The 23,892-nt window shown below is 40.1% G+C and overlaps 1 protein-coding gene across 1 annotated transcript; it reads left to right on the forward strand.

The window, feature by feature from the left end:
- Positions 1–1,499: 1,499 nt before the first annotated feature.
- On the forward strand, positions 1,500–22,820 carry CTSO (cathepsin O). The gene is made up of 8 exons (XM_063458243.1): positions 1,500–1,854; positions 2,662–2,776; positions 5,882–6,015; positions 8,121–8,288; positions 10,802–10,923; positions 13,357–13,520; positions 14,832–14,924; positions 22,658–22,820. The coding sequence occupies exons 1-8, from the start codon at positions 1,573–1,575 to the stop codon at positions 22,690–22,692; spliced, it is 1,113 nt and encodes a 370-aa protein (XP_063314313.1). The 5' UTR covers positions 1,500–1,572; the 3' UTR covers positions 22,693–22,820.
- Positions 22,821–23,892: the final 1,072 nt, after the last annotated feature.

Below are 23,892 nucleotides of genomic sequence, written 5' to 3' on the forward strand. Positions count from 1 at the left end.
GCCCAGGAGGGATGGGACAATAGGTCCCCCTCCATTGTAACTTAGGGCCCCCATCTGCCGCTCATGGGTGGGGGCTGCGGGGAGGCAGTAGGTCCCCCCTATTGCAACTTACGGCACCCACTGCTCATGGATGGGGCGTAAGGGGGATGGGACAATAGGTCCCCCTCCATTATAGCTTAGGGCCCGAATGCCGCTCATAGGTGGGGGCCGGGGGATGACAATAGGTCCTCCCCATTGTCATTTAGGGACCCTACCTGCCCCTTATGTGTGGGGGTTGGGGGGAGGCAGTAGCTCCCCCTTTATTGTAATTTAGGGCCCCCACAATAGGTTGCTCTCAGCCTATCAGCGGCACTTTATGCTTCCTGAATCTGAAAATTCAGAAGCCAGATGCCGGCAGGGGTAGTTGACATCACTGCTGGAGGCAACTTTGAGATTAAACCATTCAACAACGCTTTAAGCCCTTGAGATAAGAGTGCCTCCAGGGTCCTCCTTGCACCATAACAACATAATTTAGATGAAGTTGTTTTAGTGACTATAGTGTCACTTTAAGATTGAAACTCTACTAAGGCATACATACATTTTGTTGTACTAATGTTGCTGAGTACAGTTAGGATCATTTTAGTGGCACACATGAAATTTTAGAAATAAACTGCAAAATTAGAATGTGTATGTAAAAAGTAAAAAATAATAAATGTAGTAAGTCAAGACCTGCAAAAGGGCTCAGTTGCTCTAACACCACAAAATTGGGGGGTAAGCCCTTGGTAAATTTACTACACAGTAGGTGCAGAGAAAATTAAAACTTGAATCTTAATAGTAGAAATTATCTATAAAATTGTGCAAATGCATTAATTAACAATTATATTATGAAATCTGTCTTCAACTAATAAAAAATACATTTCTGAAATCTCCCACAATATTATGGAATTCACACAATTTTATTTAAATTCTACTTCTATGACATCTCCACAAATGCTACATCTAAGCCTTACCTAAAGTGAGTTAGATACTCCCAGACTAAACCTTATTTTTAGGTGAGCTGTAACAAAATATAAAGCAGTTGCAGATTAATTTGTATAGCAATAGACAAAATGTCAAAATACCAGAGTATTGCAGTATTCAGTGATACCTTTTTTTTATTGGACTAACAGAATACTTCAAAAAAAAAGTTTGACTCAGGTCTTACATGGAGTGGCCTATTATATCCAAACTGTAATGAACTAAGTAATGATTCACTACATAGTGAATTCTTGTAGGCAAAAATTGATGCGTTAGTAAATTGCTTCAGCCTGGTTTGAGAGGTGTTCCCTATTTAATGAACATGTCCTTAAAATGTCGCAAATAATCCTGACAGCTTCCTTTACTTTTTAACTTTTTAGGTACTGAAAATGACAGTAAATCTTTGGTAAGGCTTGTTTTAGGGACTCCCTGTCAATGCACTATACAGAAAGTGAAAGTGAAACAGTGTTATTGTGTCTGCATCTCGCGGTGACTGTCTCTCAGCTCAGCTCCCAATTCACTTCCTCATCTGCTACCTCCCCTGTATGTGCAGCTAACATGGCGACATGACGTGCCATGCAGGCATTAATTAACATGAGATTCAGCCTGGTGTGCTGCATTGCAGGGCTGTGTTCTATAACCGAACCTCTCCCAGTATCCTGCCAGGAGCAGTCCTCACACAGCCTGCACAATGATGGACACAGCACAGCAGCCAGCACCAGAGACACAGTCAGACAGCTACCTCTCTGCATCAACAACACCAACCACAACACCACTTTTCTGGAATTCATGGAGAGCTATCACAGGAAGTACCTCCCGGGGAGCCTGCTATTCCAGGACAGATTCAAAGTATTCATGGTAGTGACCTACAGAGAATTTTAACCCTTTACTTCCCATGTGTGATAGTGTATTCTATCAGTGCAGTGATACATGATCTTCCCCTTTGTTTTAACTCATAAATGTTACAGTAAGTAATACAGTTATATGCTTTACTCAGCTTTAATTCTGCATGGTAGAGCTGGATCAAGTAAGTCAGAGATTTTGATATAAAGCTTGCCATAATCTCTCCAGATGTATGTATGTTTGAATGCAATATGTATTGTTTGTATTTGCTCCATATTTTGTTAGTTTTTCTGACCACAGAGTATCACTAAATAGCTATACTATCATAGATAAATATTGCCACAGATAAACAAGGACAAAATTAATTCAAATATTGCTAATTAAGTATACAGAAGAGTTCTTACAAATTCCACAAATGTCCGTAAAATTATTGTCTGTTGTCCCATTTATTAAAGAATTTAAAGGGGGTTATGTATAAAACGTGTTGTGTGGTAGTCACCATGGAAATCAGTGGAATCTTCAGGCACATTGCTTTGGTGTGTGCCCCTTTTCCATATATCCCACACTTTTCAGATCAGGCACAAAACCCCTCATGTGCCTGTGAATGCTCCACTTTTGAACTCTGCCCCATAATTGCAAAGTTTTATCCATCTATGTCATGTGTTTTAAAGGAGCACTCTAGGCACCAAGACAACTTCATCTAAATGAAGTTGTTATGGTGCCAGGATGCCCCTGGATGCCATAGATTTGCTGATATTTTGTGTTCTTTTTATCCAAAAATGTTTGCATGTTACTAACTTTCATCTTTTTCTTTTCTTCTAGAAAAGTTTAGAGAGGCAAAAGCAACTGAACACATTTTCTTACTCTTCAAATGAAATCAGTGCAGCATATTATGGCGTAAATCAATTTTCCGATTTATCTGTTGAAGAGTTCACTAGTAAGTTATATTGAAATATTACAATTTTAAGTAAATGTACTTAATTAATTACTATTATACTGAGCACATGGTTAACCATATGCATTGTGTGTGTGTGTGTATACACATAGGAAAGTGTTGAGATGTAACATGCGTGTTCATGACATATGAAGCATGCATGTACAGTCTACTCCTATACGAGGTAACTCTTTTGCTGAAATTATTCAGCCACTTCCTTTTTTGCATGTTTTGCATGTTTTGCATGTATGTCCTTTCTCTGTTGTTGGTTATTTTTTTTATTTTTTTTGCATTATCTGCAAAATGTTTTAACACAGAGGTGTCACAACTTAGTGACCCTTGTATATAATTATTTAAAAGTTTATTTTAATTTGTTATTAAAATGATCATTTCAAAATTAAATTATTTTAGTTCACCAATTTTGACAGGTATAGATTCATGGATATCGCTCAACATTGAAAGTTCTCAGACAGATCAGAAACTAGCACCAAATTAATATGATAAACATTTGTCATGTCAAACTCCATCTTCTACATTCTGTGGAATATCCAGTTAAAACCTGAGTTACTCAATCATTAATGTTTACACACCGCTGTGATTTTATTCCTGGCCTGATGGTGTTTTTATCTTTTGTATAAAGCTGTAATTATTGTAGCCTTTCTTTTTCTCTATCAATGCTTAATTTTCCTGTAATACAATCTCTCCTGCCTTTGTCTTTTACATGTTTTTGGCATGCATAATGAAAAACGATCACAATGGCCCTCTTCTTGACGCCTATTGTTCTAACATCTTTCTATCATTACGCTGTATATGGCATTTCATGGGATTGTTTTACTTTGAATTAAAACTGGCATTGTGTATATTTTAATCATTGTGGAAATTATCTGTAAAAAAATATTTTTGTTTTTGTAGGTATGCAAAAGATTAAAAATTAACAAAGTGCATGTTGAAATATATTGGTACAATATAATTACTTCTCAGGCTATCAAGGTTATTCTCTAAAGTTCAAATGGTCCAGTAACGAATGGCAAAAATCCATCTGGGACCATTCGGAACTTCAAAATTCAGACACTCTTCACACTAATTAACTGTCCGGATTTTGCAGAGCAGGCTGAGCACAAGCCTAAATTTGGTCAGGATTTCAGCCATACAGAAAGCCGCAGGATTGCTGAAATCTAGACTCGGATTGTTAAAAACCTGGCACGCAGGAATATAATTTCAATATAAATATCTCCGTGTTAACTATGTGGCAGTAGGACAGCGCTTGCTAGCCACCCATCACATTTAAAAAAAAAAAAAAAAAAGGCTATGGGTCAATATGACCCCATATTACCTTAAGTGAGTTTAAAACTACCTGCCATGCCGTATCTAATAAACAGTAAGCAGCCAGTGGCACTGACTGTAACTTTAAAACTGCCCCATTCCAGACCAGAAGCAGGTTACCCCTGGGCCACTACCCGTGGGCATCGGGTGAGTGCTTTAAATTAAATAAGGGGGCTTGCCTGTGGCTTTCAGGTGTGGCTTTTAAATAAATGAAATATTCCAAGTGACATTGACAAGTGTATTGGGAAGTGGGACTTACCTGTCAGATTGGCTTACACTCTATAGAAATGTTAAAGTGTGGGGAATCCTTTATAAAAGGACATTAGATTCCCCCTTGGATAATAAATTAATAGCCAATTAAGGGTGCAGGCTAGGGTGACAATAGGCCCCCACCTGTATTTTAATACGTAGCCCTATCCCACTGCCATATGTCCGCCCACAATATTTAATTTTAGGGCCCACACCAAATTACGCCCTCCCTGTTATTTTACAAACTCCCCCAGTTTTTTATTTTTTCACTTTTTAAAAGTGGTGGCTGGTTAGCAAGCGCTGGCCAGCTGCCACATGTTTACCCCTTGCACCTCTGATATCTCTGGCAGTAGGAAAAAATTGGTGTTTAGTGAATAACCCTGAATGCAGTATGAACATGCCTACATGCAAACAAAAAGAAAAAGGAATACACCAGTTGGACCTACCAGGTGTATTGGTCCAGGGCTTAAACTTTAAGTCAACTATAGAAATAATTTGCAGTTTCCGAAATTTACTCTACATGTTTTTTTTTTTTAAATGCAGTAGCCTTTTTTGTACATTTACAGTTTGTTTTTTCCAAACCACTTAAAGGGACACCTTAGGCACCCAGACCACTTCAGCCCATTGAAGTGGTCTGGGTGCCAACTCCCATTACCCTTAACCCTGAGTATGTAATTATTGCAGCTTTTTATAAACTGCAATCATTACCTTGCAGGCTTAACTCCTCCTCTAGTGGCTGTCTACCAGACAGCCACTAGAGGGACTTCCGGGTTCTTAAACGACTTCTGGTCATCTAAACGACGCTCGACATCCTCACGCTCTGCATGAGCATTGGAGGAAAGCATTGAATAATGCGAGCGCGGCCATTGCCCCACATGCGTATTAGGTCTCCCGGGGGAGGAGTGTGGGCGGAGCTGAGCCAGAACTGAGGGACATCGGCATTGGGCCAAGGTAAGTGACTGAAGGGGTTATTAACCCCTTCAGTGTCGCAGGAGGGGGCCTTGACAGAAGGTGAAGCTACAGTGCCAGGAAAATGAGTTTGTTTTCCTGGCACTATAGTTTCTCTTTAAGGATAATCATATGAGACATTATTTTGTATCCCTTATCACTGTTGATCTTGGAAACTGGTGGTTACTTTAACTGCTACCGGTATATAATGTTTATTTAGGATACTTGCCTGCTATCTCCCTTTTGCTGACTCGCTTATATATGCTTACCAGTATATAATATTAATAATACTATAGGATGGGCTAGTTGGCAAACACTTTAATAAAGTCTTTTTCTACTCCTCATATTTCATTGATATCTGGGAGTTTAAGTGATCACTACACAGATCAGTAATGCCTTTTTTTACATTATAATTTTCCACTGACAATGTATTTTATTAGTACTGGTTAATCATCACAAGGTTACTTTATGTTCTACTTTCTATACCAGGTAGCATTTCCCATCTGTTTTCTTTTGGGAACTGCAAATTATTTCTACATGTATGAATACATTAGAATGTAACTACATTATATTCATATTTCCATTTAGATACATATTTGAAAAGCCATTCCACTGGGAATTACATAAAGTCTGCCAAATCTTCTTCATCAGAAAGCTCTCTACCATTGCGGTTTGACTGGAGAGACAAGAAGGTTATTATGGAAGTGAAAAATCAATTGAATGTAAGTAATTATAAAATACTTATTCTTACTTATGTATTTGCTTATTAAAATTTTTCCTTAATAAATACCTAGGTACATACATAGTATGTTAGAACCATTTGGTTGCTACCAGTTTTCATATTGGAGAAAAGAGTTAAAGGACCACTCTAGTGCCAGGAAAGCATACTCGTTTTCCTGGCACTAGAGTGCCCTGAGGGTGCCCCCACCCTCAGGGACCCACTCCCGCCCGGCTCTGGAAAGGGGAAAGGGGTAAAAACTTACCTTTTTCCAGCGCTGGGCGGGGAGCTCTCCTCCTCCTCTCCGCCTCCGTTCCTCCCTGTCGGCTGAATGCGCACGCGCGGCAAGAGCTGCGCGCGCATTCAGCCAGTCACATAGGAAAGCATTCATAATGCTTTCCTATGGACGCTTGCGTGCTCTCACTGTGATTTTCACAGTGAGAATCACGCAAGCGCCTCTAGCGGCTGTCAGTGAGACAGCCACTAGAGGATTAGGGGGAAGGCTTAACTAATTGATAAACATAGCAGTTTCTCTGAAACTGCTATGTTTATAAAACAATTAGTTAACCCTAGCTGGACCTGGCACCCAGACCACTTCATTAAGCTGAAGTGGCCTGGGTGCCTAGAGTGGTCCTTTAATATTTATTGATGGGTTCTTTCTTGGAAAAAAAAATTATTCTAAAATTACTGCATGCCAATGCATTGTTTTTATTCCTATATTTTATTGATTTTTAAGCTATCATATAATTCTGTGAGACTCCTAAATATCGTATTGGCTGACCCCATGGTGTCTTGTAGATAACATACTGTAATAATAAAAATATTGTTGGCTAATATGGTATATTGCAGTTGACTGATAAATATAATCTGTCTCTACAGAAAGTGTAGATCAACTGAATACAATTATTTCTGAGTCTCAGCCTATGCACGCAACCACTGGCATGGACAGTGGAATGGCAATTTGGGTTAAGTGATCATGCATGGGTAGTTATCAAATCATTTAGATGGATAATGAATTAATTGAGTTTTAGGTATTTGTTGATGGTCTGCACACTTGATTGATACTGAGTGTAGGTAGTATGAGCTGGCCAGAATTGGTAAAGAGAGGTTAAATGTATTTTGAGATTCACGTATAGCAAATTTATTGGCATTTGATTTGGATAAATGTTAAAGGACCACTCTAGGCACCCAGACCACTTCAGCTTAATGAAGTGGTCTGGGTGCCAGGTCCAGCTAGGGTTAACTAATTGTTTTATAAACATAGCAGTTTCAGAGAAACTGCTATGTTTATCAATTAGTTAAGCCTTCCCCTTTTTCCTCTAGTGGCTGTCTCACTGACAGCCACTAGAGGCGCTTGCGTGATTCTCACTGTGAAAATCACAGTGAGAGCACGCAAGCGTCCATAGGAAAGCTTTATGAATGCTTTCCTATGTGACCGGCTGAATGCGCGCGCAGCTCTTGCCGCGCGTGCGCATTCAGCCGACGGGGAGGAGAAGAGGCGGATCGGAGGAGGAGAGCAGGAGGAGAGCTCTCCGCCCAGCGCTGGAAAAAGGTAAGATTTAACCCCTTTCCCCTTTCCAGATCCGGGCGGGAGGGGGTCCCTGAGGGTGGGGGCACCCTCAGGGCACTCTAGTGCCAGGAAAACGAGTATGCTTTCCTGGCACTAGAGTGGTCCTTTAAATCTGTATCTAACAATTCTGAGAGAACTTAAAAAATGCATTCAAGTCAAATGAGGCCGTTAATACCAGGAGATATTGCAATTTACCACGATGTGTACAACTTGTATAACCTCTGCATGTCTCCCTCTCTTTATTCTGTACCACCTTAACCATATGCCTCAATAAAATAAAGATTGACAAAAAAAAAAAAATGCATTCAATTGGAAACTTACTGGTAGTATCCCATTTATACATGAGATGGCAGCAAAGAGCCATACAACGTTTTACTAATGCTAAACGCTCTCTTGTGTAATGTTCTCAATCGTATCTATTAAATGTCTCAATTGTATCTATTAAACTGATGTGTATACTTCACCCGAAATAAGTTGTCAACGAGGGTTGTATGTGATGATTACAGTGTCATTCTTATTGTTTGTTGTTGTTTTTCTAGTGCGGAGGCTGTTGGGCTTTTAGTGTCGTTGGGGCCGTGCAGTCTGCTTATGCAATCCAAGGTCATCAGCCTGAGGATCTCAGTGTACAGCAGGTCATTGACTGTTCTTACATGGATGGAGGCTGCAACGGTGGATCCACTGTCAGTGCGTTAAAGTGGTTAAATCAGGTTGTACATTCTTGTTACAATTTATATGCATAGAGATATGTTTGTGTGTCTGTCTGTATATTTATTATTTATAATACATTTATGGGTTAAAGTCTTCCTAAACTTAGTCTTACAGCTTCATCATTGAAAAGGTGCAGATTACATTATTAATATATCAAAAATTAGCATGTATGGAGCTCTCACACAAACTCCTTAGAAGGAATACTATTCATTGATTATTATATATTTACTGCAAACAGACACAAGTGGTATAGAAAGCCCTACTTAAACAAGCTTACAATGAGTGAGTTTATAGCAGCAAATTTCCAGATATGGGCGCATGAGTGACATGTGACCAATGCAGCTCTATTAAAGGGTTACACACAAAAAATAGAAAAAGTGAACAGTGCAAAATATCAGAAAACACATAATTAATAAGCTTTAAATATCAGTCACATACACCATGTGTATAAAGTGAGAAAATAATGGATATAAATATACCCTGATGGAGGATCATATATTTCTGTAGGTAGAGAGAGTAAGGAGAACTCTCATAGGGTAGCACAGCGAGCTCTTACTATAAACAGGTAAGTATAATAATAGTTGGTATTACATTCACATTTTATTGAGCCTGTTCCTTTAACTGGCTCAGGTAAAAAAAAAACTTGCATGTGACACTGGAGTCTGGAGGCAAAGTAAGCAGCAGCTATCTCCTCAGAGACAAAGCAGAAGAAATGCAGGATACATCACAATAGTATCATAAACATTTCTTAAAACAAAAGTAATAAAGCCTTACATTAAGGTACATAAACTGTCACCATATGGTATCCACAAGCAGCACAATGCGTTTAAACGGATTAACGTCTTCCTCAGGAACAAAGGTATGATAGATGTCCACCTTTTAAATCAACTTTGTGTCAACCTGTGTGTCTCTCCATATCGGTATCCCTCGATGTTGGTGCTTGCGAGAGTGTACCGCGTCACTTCCGTGTTCTTGCATTCCAGTGGCCATTTTTTGTCTTCCATTCTCCCGGCGGCCATTTTGGAAATTGACGCCCTAGTGATGGATGAGGTCCTAGATAACAGATCGGCTAGCCTTTATGCTTCACAATATATTAGCAAGCTCTCAGTGCATCCAGGGAGTAATTGAAGTCCAGACAACCATTACAAATGTCCCCAATAGGTAATAAATATTTAAAACATACATATAGCATAGAAAGGAGGTGGAAAGAATGAAAAGAATATATATTAAACAATGAAATATAAAATGTAATATATAAAAAATATATATAAAAAATAACCTATTAAGGGGTTACTCCAACATCCATGAACATTTCTGCTTATTGAAGTGGTCATGGAGGAAGGAATCTGCATTTGCAATGTTTCTGCTTTAAATATTGCATATCCAAAGATATTTGAACTTGCGTGCTGGGGGATAGTTACACCCAGAACTCTGTTCCGTACTGCCAGATGTCAACTATGTGAAGAAATAACATCTGTTGTCAGAACACACTACACGCTAGCAACAGAAGTAATTTGTGAGTGCTCCTGCAAATGAAGCCTCTGGATTGTGTGTGCGACTCATGCGAACACAGTTTTCTTGATGTTCCTGAATTAGCACTGCCTCCTTATCATGCTCTCTTCACCAGTGTCTGCTTTTCATTTAAAATATTACCTCCCTATGCAACTGTGCTAGTCTTTGTATTCTCCCTCCCAACCTCCATCCATGAGGTTCCCTCTCCTTGTACCCACCCACTGGTGCTTGTCAATCAATGCTACACTATGAGCATCATTTGACTGGCCAAAAGGCATGAAGAAGATGACAAGGCGCCACAAATGAAGAGGTGTAAAGTGCACTGGGAGAACTTGGCCTGTCGCTGGATTTCAGGTTAGTTTTATAATATTTAAATTGATTTTTTTAGGCTAAAAAAATTAGATCTGTCCTTTTAAGGATATTATTGCTCAATAAATTTGACTGTGCATAAATCACTCACCACAACAAAATATTTGGGCATTGTATCACATAATAAGTTAAATGAAAACCCTGGTTCTGGTGTAACCCATCAAATACTAGTGATTTGTTAATTTTCCAATAAGCTAAAGACTTGGGTTGATAAAACACATGAATGGCAGAGCCTGTGTTAGGTAGGTATGCAGGATAATTTGAACGTTTGCTAGAATAATCACCTAAAATTTATAAATTTAAGTATATGCCTGTTTGCATATTTGATCTGTCATTTATTTACTTGTTAGTTGTTTTTGCTGTTTATTGAACAACTCTTATGTTTCACTTTTATCCAGAGTACTTTACATTTGATTTCAACAATAATTGCTAATTAAGTTGTAAATATATTACAGAACATTAGGATTTTATAAATGTGATTTACAGATAATAGGTTATAGTAAATTATAGAATACTAGATTGCATAGAACAAGACAACAGTATATACTTGTGGGAGGCAGAGGATATTTAGAAGTGTCTTCCAATGCTGTGTAGCAAACTAAAGAAACACTTTTTGCTTGCATTATTTTAGACGCAAACAAAGTTAGTAAGAGCGTCTGAATACCCTTTCAAAGCACATAGTGGGATATGTCATTATTTTCCTCCAACGGAGTTTGGTGTTTCAATTAAGGGATATAAAGCATATGATTTCAGGTGAGTGTGTATCAGTGTTCTTATAATGGCAGGGTTCAAATTTTGTACTATGTATGTATCAGGCTAATTGTTGCTTACAGGATATTTCTGTGCTCATTTCAGAGTAACTCTGGGAGGGGTTAATGGAACTTTAATGAGAGGCATTCAAGAGAAAATGTTGGGGCATTCCATTTAATTTTGGATTAGTACTAATTATTTAGTAGTATTATTCAAGGCAGTCATTATTCAGATGATCATACTAAAATCAAAGACTGATTCATTTAGTGAATGAATTATCTCCAAAATTTTGCATCAGAATGATTTTCACTAACTTTGCAAATTATTCCCAAGTACTATAATCATTACAGCTTCTTGTAGTTGTGATGGAGCAAGGAGACTGTGCGTACAGACCCTCTGCTTTCTGTCAAACTGCTTTTGTAAATAAAATGTTTATTGAGATTATTGCAATACCAGGTAATGTCCGAGGTTATGACTCTATGTCAAGTTCCATATTCTCATTCATCCAAAACATCTGTACAGGCAAATAGGTTCCCTTCGAGTTTTACATTTTTTTTCATAGTTTAACATAGAAGTAGTGTCTCCAGGCATCTGCCTTGCAGCCTCTCCTACAGTGCTTGGGTTAAAGTGGATGCATTTGCTTGGGCACCAGTGGGAGGCAGTGATAGGCTGAGAGCATCAGCTGACACATCAAGCCTGTCACTGGCCACCCAACGCAAGTGAAGTTATGTACATTTTCTAAGCTGTGCAATGGGCAGTTCAAAATGGCTTAAAGGACCACTATAGGCACCCAGACCACTTCAGCTCAATGAAGTGGTCTGGGTGCCAGGTCCATCTAGGATTAACACTGCAGCTGTAAACATAGCAGTTTCAGAGAAACTGCTATGTTTACATTAGGGTTTATCCAGCCTCTAGTGGCTGTCTCATTGACAGCCGCTAGAGGCGCTTCCACGCTTCTCACTGTGAAAATCACAGTGAGAAGACACTGACGTCCATAGGAAAGCACTGAGAAATGCATTCCTATGGACTGATTGAATGAGAGCGTGGCTCTTGCCGCACATGCGCATTCAGCGCTGACGCCGGAAGAGGGAGATTTCCCCAGGGCCGAGTGAGCCCGGTGCTGGAGAAAGGTAAGTGATTAACCCCTTCCTCCCCCTTCAGCCCGGCGGGTGTGGGACCCTGAGGGTGGGGGGGGACCTAAAGACCCTATAGTGCCAGGAAAACAAGTTTGTTTTCCTGGCACTATAGTGGTCCTTTAACACTGGAAGGTAAAATGGCACCTTGCCAAGCTATGAGCATAGCTGACTTGGAGGTTTTTTTCCAAATCAGTTATCTTAGCCTCTATTTTGCCATTTGAATTTTATTTGTGAAAATTCATAGTTTAGTGAATAACCCTAATAGATGTGTAACCCATCAAATAAAGTCTCTCCCAAGGAAAAATAATATGTACCGTATATACTCGAGTATAAGCCGAGTTTTTCAGCACATTTTTTGTGCTGAAAAACCCCAACTCGGCTTATACTCGAGTCAGTGTCTGTATTATGGCAATTTACATTGCCATAATACAGACTGGGGGCTGGCAGCGAGCGCTTACCTCTCCTGCTGCTCCTGTCAGCTCTCTCCTCCTCCGCATACACACACACACTGCACTCATACACACACACTGCATTCACACACACACACTGCATTCATACACACACACACTGCACTCATACACACACACTGCATTCATACACACACACACTGCATTCACACACACACACTGCACTCATACACACACTGCACTCATACACACACACTGCACTCATACACACACTGCACTCATACACACACACTGCACTCATACACACACTCTATGCATTCATACACACACACTGCACTCATACACACTGCACTCATACACACACTGCACGCATACACACACTGCACTCATACACTGCACTCATATACACACTGCACTCATACACACACTACATTCACACACACTGCACTCATACACACACTGCACTCATACACACTGCACTCATACACACACTGCACTCATACACACACACTGCACTCATACACACACACTGCATTCATACACACACTGCACTCATACACACACACTGCCTCCATACAAACACACTGCATTCATTATATACACACACTGTAAATAAATATTACATTAATATAACTTTTTTAGGATCTAATTTTATTTAGAAATTTACCAGTAGCTGCTGCATTTCCCACCCTAGTCTTATACTCGAGTCAACAAGTTTTCCCAGTTTTTGGGGGTAAAATTAGGGGCCTCGGCTTATATTCGGGTCGGCTTATACTCAAGTATATACGGTATATAGCAATAAAAATTGGTGTTTCTACTAAAATAGTAAGTGCTCCATTGAATGAAAGATAATACAACTATTTTCAGACATTAAGTATTATCCTTTTATTTAGTTGCTGTGAAGAAGAAATGATGAAGACTCTTATTAATTACGGTCCACTCACAGCAATAGTTGATGCTGTCAGTTGGCAGGATTACCTTGGTGGTGTTATACAGCATCACTGTTCCAGTGGACATGCAAATCATGCAGTACTAATCATTGGTTATGATAAAACAGGTAACTATGTAATACTTATATTATGTTATATATTCACTATGTTAAATGTTATTTATTGATGGGTATGCACTGTTTATGGATTTATTCAGAAAAAAGTGTTGTTGTTTTTTAAATAAACAGTAAATTACAAAACATATGCAAAATGAGCAATAGAGTTGGAAAAATAACTGAATTTGAGGATTTTTGCAACTCTGTTACTTTGGACGGAATCTTGGAATTCTATTGTGAGTTCAATAAAAATCACTGTTTAGTATGTAAACCATTAACTCTGTTTAATATGTGATGAAAAAGTGATCCATTCTCTTATGGAAATATATGGATGGATCTATAATCTGTTAGAGTGTGATTGACATGGCTTTTGTCATTCTTGAAATTGCTCAAAGGAAAAATATATAATTACACACTGATAACTCACTAAAAAGGAGATCTGTGATTGTGAACACAGCTGAGAGAACTCATTGTTTAATTATTTCAATCTGTTAGGAAAATTAACTTTTCAAATGATTTACCTACAAGACACCCATATACTCTAATGATGACTTATGTAGATAAATCATTTGAAAAGTTTTTCTAACAGATTGGGATCATTTGTAAAGCTTATTTAAAAATTAAAAAATGGGACATTGGGTCGCCTGGGAGTGTTAACTTGGCCGTTCATTCTTCTGTGGTTAACAACATAAACGCAATTAATTCTGGTATTATTAGCCTAATTCATTAAAATCATAGTGTGCTTTCTAAAGCACCCAGAGTACTCTTGGAGGGAGAAGTGCTTCATGAAAAAGTGTATTATTACCTTTTGAAAACAATGCTTTCTGTTTGGGATGTGGGCTACATAGACCTTTGTCTACAAGAATTAGGAAAATAGATCTATAAGGTTGAAAAATAAATATGCATTGGTTTGGATTCCTTCCCATTTCTCTAGTAGCTTTAACTCATTCTCAGTTCCCTTTCTGTTATAACATTATGTTTTTCTTCAGTCAACTTTTCCTGGTCACTTGGAGTCCTTCCTTTTCTTTACTGTGGCTTGGAGCCATGCATGCCTCTTCTCATCCTTTTGGATTACGTAGGAGGTGTTGGGAAATACAATGGAATCAGCAAGAATATTTTATTTGTTTCCACGTTGATTGCTCCAATGTTAGAATTTTGACCTTCTTTTCACATTGTAACACTCTTGTGAAGTTATGTAACATAAACCACAAACTATGTTAAGAATGGAATCCATTGGTGTCTTGGTAGATATATAGCTTTGTGACTTTTTTGCCACTTGAACAACACTTTTGTCTTATCTTTGTGTGATTATTTTTTCTTCAGGTGACATCCCTTATTGGATAGTGCAAAACTCTTGGGGTACCACATGGGGTGCAAAGGGATATGTGTATATCAAGATGGGTGAAGATATGTGTGGTAAGTTTTCTCGAGGTTGTGTGTGTATTATTATTATACTTACAGTGGTGGCTACCATCTTGGTTATTGGGGCTGTTCTTTTCTTTTTTGAAATATATGATTTTTATTTTCAGTAATCAAAGGGGTGATATGGGGATACAGAAAGGAAGAAGGGTAATTGCAATGAGTAACAATTAGTAACAATTAGTTCAGAGTATGCTTGACATTCAGCGTTGCTCATACAGAAAGGCAGTAGGTCTTAAGACATATGTTATTCAAATTCAATGAGTCATACAGTCACTCTTAAGTTACAACTTAGCCGGTTGATGTTTGCTATAGTTATATGTCGAGTAAGAGTGGGGGAGGGGGGGAGGGAGAAGGAAGTGAGAGGGAAAAAGGGAAAGAGGGGAAGGAGGAAGGAAGGAGGGAGGAAGGACCACAGCTCAGAGCTCTTCTCCTATCTTCTTAAATCCATTATCCTGCAGAATCGTATATTGAAGAGGTTGAAGATATTGCGAGGAATTCAGTTTCGGTGTTTGGTGTATGCGTGATGACTAATTAGGTGCTCTGTCACCTTCATTGTTGTTACAAGGAAGGACTTCTGTTCGTTGCGGGCACGACGTGTTGTTAGGGGTAACCAGGTTTGTGGCTGTCAGCCAGGGATTCCACTGGGACTCTAATTTTTCTGCTTTGATATGTGTCTCAGAGGAGAGTAATTCGTATCTGTAATATTGATATACTTTTCTGGTTAGATCTTTATTAGTTGGGCAATATGTGGTTTTCCAGTGAAGTGCCAAGAGATGTCTAGCAGCTAGAATTATTATGGTAGCTATTTGTCTAGAATGTCGTGTCCACGCATCTGAGAACAATAGTAATAAGCCAGTTTTGGGAGTAAGTGTGGGGCATCCCCCTGTGCCTAGGGTAATCAGGGCTTTGACATGTGACCACAGTGGGCTGATTACTTTGCATTCCCACCAAATATGAGTCATGTGTCCTGGTGTGCTCTGGCATCTCCAACACACGGGTGCTACTGTTGGGTAGATTTGATGTAGGCGGTGTGGCGTGAGATACCAGCGAAATACAATTTTCTTGTGCGCTTCTATATGGGAGAAACAAGTTGTAGTGCCTCGTAAGGCATCTAGCGATTTGAGCCATTGTTCTGTCGTTAACTTGGGTATACCCTCTTTTTCCCATTGTGAGGTGTATTTAAAGTGTTGTGGTGGGCTGCTGTCCAGCAGTGTTTTATAACATAGAGATAGAGTTTTAGGTTTCGACGGGGCCAACAAGCATCTATTGATGAGGTTTGTCTTGTAATTTTGTCGGTATTCTCGTCCGTGGTATGAAAATGCAACCTTAGTGTTGATAATGCCCTTCAGTTGAAGGTATGAGAATATAAAGGAATTTGGCAGGTTGAACTGCTTTTGTAGGTCGGGGAATGGTAGAATGTGATCTTTGCCGCATACGTCTTTGATGTGATAGATACCCCTTTCAGTCCATGATTTAAATGAGATCCATGGAGAGATCGCTTCTAATGCCATGAGGGGAGCTCGAGAGTCGAAGCGTTTGCTTTTAGCGGAATCTGTGTGGAGAAGGTCCCAGACTCGCAAAGTGAGGGCAGTCGTGGGATAGGGTGTGGTTTCTAGGTGCCTATATGGTTTTGGGGTCCATAGGACAGACCGCAAAGAGTGTGGGTGTATCGCTTCTTGTTCCATATCTACCCATTGGAGGGTATTTGCAGGCGCGTGGAGGCGGACTGCTGCTTCCAGTAGGGCCGCCCTGTAGTATGTAAGAAGTTTGGGTAAGCCCATTCCTCCTGCTTTAGGTGACATTTGTAGCAAAGATAGAGGCAAGCGCGGGTTCATTCTACCCCAGACAAATTTATTCAGTATCCGTTGCGTGGTCTGGAACCACAGCACCGGAACATGTAACGGTAGCATCCTAAACACATAGAGAATTTTTGGCAGTATCATCATCTTGATGGTTTGTATTTTCCCTAACCATGAGATATGGACATCTTTCCATTTTTGAAAATTCGTGTAGCACATGTTAATGAGTGGTTTATAGTTTAATGAGATCGTTTTCTGTTTGTGTAGAGCTAATTTGATTCCTAAATATGTAACATAATCACGTCTCCAGTCATATTGGTAAGTGGTCTGCATAATGTGTAGTCGGTGTTGAGGTATGTTTATCGAGTAAGCCTGCGTTTTTGATGTGTTCAATTTGTAAAATGATACTAGGCCGTATGTGTGAAGTAAGCTCATGAGTCGTGGCAGTGATGATTCTGGATTGCTGAGAGATAGGAGGATGTCATCTGCAAACATAGCTAAGCGGTAGTCGTGGGAATGTATCTGAATGCCTGTAATCAGTGGGTCGGTTCTTATTTTATAGGCTAGAGGCTCTAGGGATAGGATAAATAGGAGGGGGGATAGCGGACACCCTTGTCTTGTGCCGTTGGTAAGGTTAAAGGGGGCAGATATGAAACCACCATTGGAGACTTGTGCATTTGGTTTGCCATATAGCGTCATTATGCCTTTTATTAGTTCTGCAGGGAAGTTATATTTTTCTAGCACTGTCGTCATGTAAGACCAGTTTAGGCGGTCAAAGGCTTTCTCTGCGTCTAAAGCCAACAGAAGACCTTCTGAGTTATGTTCCTCCATGTGTGATAAGATGTTTAAAATCTTCCTTGTGTTGTCGCAGCCTTGTCTGCCCCTAATAAACCCCGACTGATCTGAGTGTACAATTCTGGGGAGGATCGGTGCTAGCCTATTTGCTATGATTTTAGCATAAATTTTTGTATCACAATTAAGCAAGGATATAGGTCTAAAGTTAGAGCATTGGGTAGGGGGTTTTCCTGGCTTTGGTAGTGTAGAGATATGTGCCTGGAGCATGTCGGGTGGCATTTTGCCTTCACTAAAGCAGTGATTATATAGGTCTGTCATATATGGTGCTAGAATAGAACCGAAGGTGCGGTAGTACATGTTCGAGAAGCCGTCAGGTCCCGGGGACTTGTGCGGTGGTAATTGTGCAATAGTTTGAAGTGTTTCATCTATAGATATAGGACGAGTTAGGGTAAGGCCTTCTTCTCTTGTTAATTGCGGTAAATCGACATCTCGTAGAAAGTCATCAATGTCTTTTTGTGTCGGTTGAGAGGAGGGATCTTCTGAGCTTAAATTATATAGTTTGCTATAATATTTGCTAAATTCTTCTACTATGCTTTGTGGATTCGTTATTTTGTGGCCTCCTTTTGCTTGGAGGTATGCTATTTTTGAAGCCGCCATCCTGGTTTTGAGTTGAGCAGCTAGAATCTTCCCAGCTCTGTTGCCCTCTTTGAAAAATTTGTGTTTCATTCTCATGAGATAATAGGTTGTCTTTGCTGTCTCTAGGTCATTAAGTCGTGTTTGTAGCTGAAGGATCTTCGAAGTGGTGGCATGAGATGGAGTTTGTTTGTTCTTTCGTGTCAGAGCATGAAGTTCCGTTAATGTGTTGGTATATTGCAAAAGCCTTTGTTTCTTTTGATAACTAGAATGTTTGATGAACTGGCCTCTAAGAACGGCTTTATGCGCTTGCCATAAGCTTTCTGTTCCGACCTCGCCATCTTTATTTATGGCAAAGTAAGTTTCCAGTTCTTCTTTAATTTGTGTGACTAATTTGGGTTCTGTTAGCAGTGTGTCGTTGAGTCTCCAGGTTCTCCTGCCAGTCGTGGGGTGTTGTGTGACAAGCGCTAAGGTGATGGGGGCATGGTCAGACCATATGATGTCGCCTATGCGAGCGGTAGCTACCTTTGCTAGTAGTGCGGTAGGTAGCAAGAATCTATCGATTCTTGAATATGAGGCATGAGCTGCCGAGTGAAAGGTATAATCTCGAGCAGTTGGATTGAGAACTCTCCAGACGTCTGAGACGCTGTGGTTTGCCAGTATCTGGTCGATCAAGGCGGTGGACCGTATTCTCTTTTGCGTTGTCCTCAAGTCCACTGTGTTTGTGGATGTTGTGTCTAGAGTAGGGTCGAGAAGACAATTTGAATCCCCGCCCAGGATGATATCTCCGAATTTGTGGGCCTCTGCTAGAGTGAGGACTTTGTCTAGGAAGTTGTGTTGATCACTATGAGGACCGTAGATATTAACTAGGGTCAACTGGACGTTGTTGACGATGCACTGAATAAGGAGATATCTACCTTCTTTATCTCTGATTTGTTTAATTAATTGAAAGGACACTGTCTTGCTTATCAAAATAGACACACCTCGCTTCTTTGATTTGTACGTGCTGTGGAATCCGAAAGGGAAGTGTTTGGAGGTGAATTTAGGTTGGTTGTTTGTCTGGAAGTGTGTTTCCTGATAAAATGCGATGTGCGCTTGATTTGTTTTCGCGTCTGTGAGGGCCATTCTTCTTTTGTGAGGTGTATTCAGCCCTTTGGCGTTTAAAGAGAAGATATTAAGCGTCATGTCGATTGGGATTTGGTTTTGCAGTACTCTTTTCTGTCAGTAAATGCTTGGGAGAGCCTATGTGAGTCGCTGGTTGCAGGTTAGCGCTAGTGACACGGGCGATAATGGCTTTGATATCGCTTGGCTTTCGTAGTTTCTGTCGCTGTTCATTTTCCTGTGCAATATAGGTATGATGAGGTTTCTTGGTATGAAGATATGTATCTTGGAGCGTGGTCCCTCGATGTGCTTGTGGTCCTGTGGGGATAGGAGGGGGGGGGAAGGAAAAACAAGGAACCAAAAACAAACATAAACTATATACAATAAACAATGCGCCTCTTAGGTGAGGCTGAATTTTGATTCGGCTGAGCCGAGTATGTACAAGGGGTGAGGTCCTTGAGATGGGACCTTTAAGACTAAATTACCTGGGCGCTGGGGCCCTTATTGGGGGTAGAGAATCCCCCGGTAGCCGAGAAAGAGAGAGACTATCCTTAACGCTACATGTGTTCATGGCCACTGAGCGATCACGAATGCTCTTGTCCCCTGAATTTTAGTAGTGGTCTTACGAGTGAGGGAGGAGATGAAGGCATCCCCATTTGGGAATGCATGTGGTGTCTAATCTTGTATCATCTGCATGTTTGGCTATTGACATTGTGCCCATTATGGAGTTCAGTGGGTACTATGAGCCTATTGTTTATTTATTTTTATAATTAATTATTTTTTTTTTTTTCTTTGTCTTAACATTTAGTGCGGTAATATCTAAGCTCTGAGCACTCACGGGGTAAATGGTAGATAGTGTGTACTGATCTTACGTGTATCAGCCATTTGGTCTGGTACTCCGGTATTACCCTAGGTACCCAGCAACCTGACACATGACATGTTAATACATCCTATTCCCATCTCTGCTCACACATGAGAAGTACATTACCACCCGCCATGTTAGTTTCCAGGGTATCTGGGCTCCGACTTGTAGGTCTCAGTGTCCATATTTCAAAAAAAAAAGAAAAATTCTGGTAAGAAATAGATAAACTTTATAGTCACTTAGCAGGTGTAATTTTCTCCCATCCAGGGGCTAGTCGTGGAGGTGAACTGGTCGGGTTTTGGACGTCTGGGTAAGCCGTTGCGTCTTCTTGTAGCGAGATGTTCCATTCTGCCAAGGTGTGTTTCCCATCTTCTAAGGAGAGAATATGTTTTTCCATGCCATTTTTTCTTATGATGAGCTTTGTCGGGAATCCCCATTTATAAGGGACCTCAGCTGCACGCAGAGCTCGGGTGATGGGGGCGAGAGACCTCCTTGCAGCGAGTGTGGTTGCCGAGAGGTCTGTGTACAGTTGGACCTTACTGTACGCATCAGGGAGAGCCGGCTTCATCCTTGAGGCTGCCATGATCAATTCCTTGGTTGTATAATAGTGAAGTCGTGTAATAGTATCACGAGGTATGGAAGCCGGTAGATGTTTAGGTCTGGGTAGACGGTGGGTCCTATCCAGCAACAAAGTTGGCTCAGGCAGATTAGGTGTTATGTGGCGGAATAAAGTAGTAACATAAGCGCTGAGTTCACCCGGGCTGACCTCTTCAGGGATCCCGCGTAAGCGGATATTATTTCTCCGGTCTCTATCTTCATGGTCAGTTAATTTTGTAAGAATGTAAGATAATTTAGAGTCCATGTTTTCGAATGACGCCACTGCATTATTGTGCGCCGAGATTATCTCTTCCGTCTTGGTTTCTAGGTAATCCGTGCGGTCTCCTAATGCCTTTACCTCCGCTCTGATATCCTTAGCTAATTTGGCGAAGTCAGCCTGGATTGATGTCTGGAGGGTATTAAGCATCTTTTGGATAGCAGCTTCAGTGGCTGGGGTGTCCCTAAGGGAGATGGATGTGACATCGCTCCTGCCGGAACTCGAGGCCGGTGAGTTGGGCCTATCGGCGCCATCTTTATTTTCTCGCTGCGGCGAGGACATAGCCGCGACTTGGAGGGGGAATACATCTTTTACCTTCTTTTTCGACACTGATCGGTGCGCCATGCTGTCGGGTGATTCCTCCGTCAGGTAGCTTGAAATTAGAGGATATTTTCTCAATAATCGCTTATATATTCGCTGTGTATGGGGAAATGTTCTCAGAGCCCGTCGCTCACACGTCCATTCGCGTTCGCGGTCAGGCCACGCCCCTGGGCTGTTCTTTTCTTAAAGGATACTATAGTCACCAAAACAACATTAGCTTAATGAAGCAGTTTTGATATCTAGACCATGCTCCTGCAGTCTCACTGCTCAATTCTCTACCATTTAGGAGTGAAATTACTTTTGTTTCTGTTTATGTAGAACTAGCCATATCTCCCCTCGCTATGACTGACACAGCCTGCATGCAAAAAAAAGGTTTCATTTTCAATCAGATGTTAACCTACTTTAAATGTGTTTATCTCTTGCTGTGTAAATTAAACTTTAATCACATACAGGAGGTTCCTGCAAGGTCTATTAACTGTGCAGGAAATAAGAAAGAAAAATTAAACAGAAGTTGCAACAAAGGGACTAAAAACATTAGATGACTCTTTACAGGAAGTGTTTAGGAGGGCTGTGTAAGCCACACACACAGAGGTTGTACTAGGGCTGCATAAACAAAATGATTTAAGTCCTAAATGTCAGAGAATTAAGAAGTGAGACTGCAGGGTCACGATGTGTACATCAAAACTTATTCATTACGCTAAAGCTATTTTGGTGAGTATAGTGTCCCTTTAATGTCCAATTTAAAGCCTCACAAAGACTATGATTGGCTAGCAAGTGTTTTATTTCATCTACTTTGTAGGCTGGGCAGAGCTCGCAGCAGAAAGCTGCAAACCCTACAAGAGAGAACCGTTTCTTTATTTTGTTTTATATTTTTTGCATATCTTAAACGGTTAGGGTAAGTGCCATAGTTATGTTGTATTATTGCAAAGTCCATGGTACGTTTTGCACCCTGTCATTGCTGAGAGTGACTTATATGAATGCCGCAATAAGACCCATAACATGGATGTCAGCCAGGCAGCTTGGAATACCTGGTTGCAGGTTGCAGGTTGCCAATTACAATTATGTCCCTATTAGGGTAGTGAGCAAGCTGGCTTTGTAGTGTATTGTAGTGTATTTGTAGTGTATTGTTCATTAAGATTATTTAAGTGATGTATTCACATTTAGATGTTTAAAATGGAAAATTAAATTGGGAAAAAATGTTACTTGGAGTTTTTTGTTTTTGTTTTTTATAGATCCTTTATTTTTGCAAACATTTTGTAACATTAAGTTAGACTCACTGTATACTGAATAAAGACCTAAATTAAGAAAAAAATGTCTGACACTGTCATTATTGTGTTTATAGGAATGGCGGATTTTGTGTCTTTTCCACTGATGTAATTCCTGTTTCCTTTACTTGCGGATCACAAACATCCGTATTCATCGGTGTATGCATCTTAAAGGCCCCATTCCATTTGAAACTATATACAAAAGGGAATCTTCTTAACCACTTAAGGACCAAACTTCTGGAATAAAAGGGAATCATGACATGACATGTCTTTAAGGGGTTAAACAACATAATTGCTGAGTTTTTGTTTTTTTGCTTTTTGCATTGAGTCATCTGCATTGGAATCTACGCAGCAAAAATACTTTATTTATAGATACACAGTCTTTATAGAAGTTATAAACCCACTTAATATAGACTTCGATATGCAAAGACTCAGGACTCAAAGACTTAACAAAATATATATTTCACATATAATATGAAAGAATTATCTTTTACCAAAAGAGCTATTACTGTGGAACCAAGAATCTATGTTCATCCAATCCAAAATGATGTATTATTGCTGGTAACGTTCAACAATGGGTCTTTCTCTGCAGCTGCACATTTTAAACTTAATTCAGTTGATATATAGCTGTCAAGAGCCAAAAAAAAGTCTGCTTCACAATGCAACAACCTAGCTGGGATACCCTCTCAGTGCTCCTGAGCCACACTTATCACATGAGCCAAACTCTCCAAGTAACATTCTGCACTGTGCTCTTCAGAACTTGTTCAATTTGCAAATACAATCCTGTCCTTTTTACTTTATCTCACTTTTTTAGTTAGCACAGAATTGACCAGCCCTTGCAATGCTCGTATGAAAATGTTGTACTAATTACAGTGGTACCTCGGTTTACGAATTTAATGCGTTTTCCGGGACGTTTTCTATTGCGAAAAATGTGCAAACCGAAACGCGGTTTCCCATATGAATGCATTGAAAACAAATTAATCCGTTCTGGAGATCAGAAAAAAGTCAAAATGAGCTGGCATGGAAACCAACCCACAATGCAGAACACACAGTAAAAGGCATGCAAATGACAAAGCTCAGCTCCCTACCTTTCCATCGTTTGAGAAATGCACCAAAAAAGTCCCAAAATCCAGAATGGCTCCAAAACCCGGTGCAAAAGCTGTTCCAACACCTCAACACTCAAAGCCACGTGCTACCCACAGGCTCCAACATGCACGGGGGCGGTGCTATAAACCTCCCAGTCGCAATGCATCCTGAGGAAACGTGCTTTGTATTGCAAAAAAAAATCGTACACCAACGCATTATTTTCACT

The sequence above is a fragment of the Pelobates fuscus genome, chromosome 6 (assembly GCF_036172605.1).
Source record: "Pelobates fuscus isolate aPelFus1 chromosome 6, aPelFus1.pri, whole genome shotgun sequence".
In the NCBI taxonomy this organism is placed as follows: domain Eukaryota; kingdom Metazoa; phylum Chordata; class Amphibia; order Anura; family Pelobatidae; genus Pelobates; species Pelobates fuscus.

Coding starts and splice junctions, on each gene's coding strand:
- CTSO (XM_063458243.1), top strand. CDS start 1,573: ATGCAGGCATTAATTAACATGAGATTCAGCCTGGTGTGCTGCATTGCA. Junction 8,289..10,801: donor CGTTAAAGTGGTTAAATCAG/GTTGTACATTCT, acceptor GCATTATTTTAG/ACGCAAACAAAGTTAGTAAG. Junction 13,521..14,831: donor CATTGGTTATGATAAAACAG/GTAACTATGTAA, acceptor TTTTTTCTTCAG/GTGACATCCCTTATTGGATA.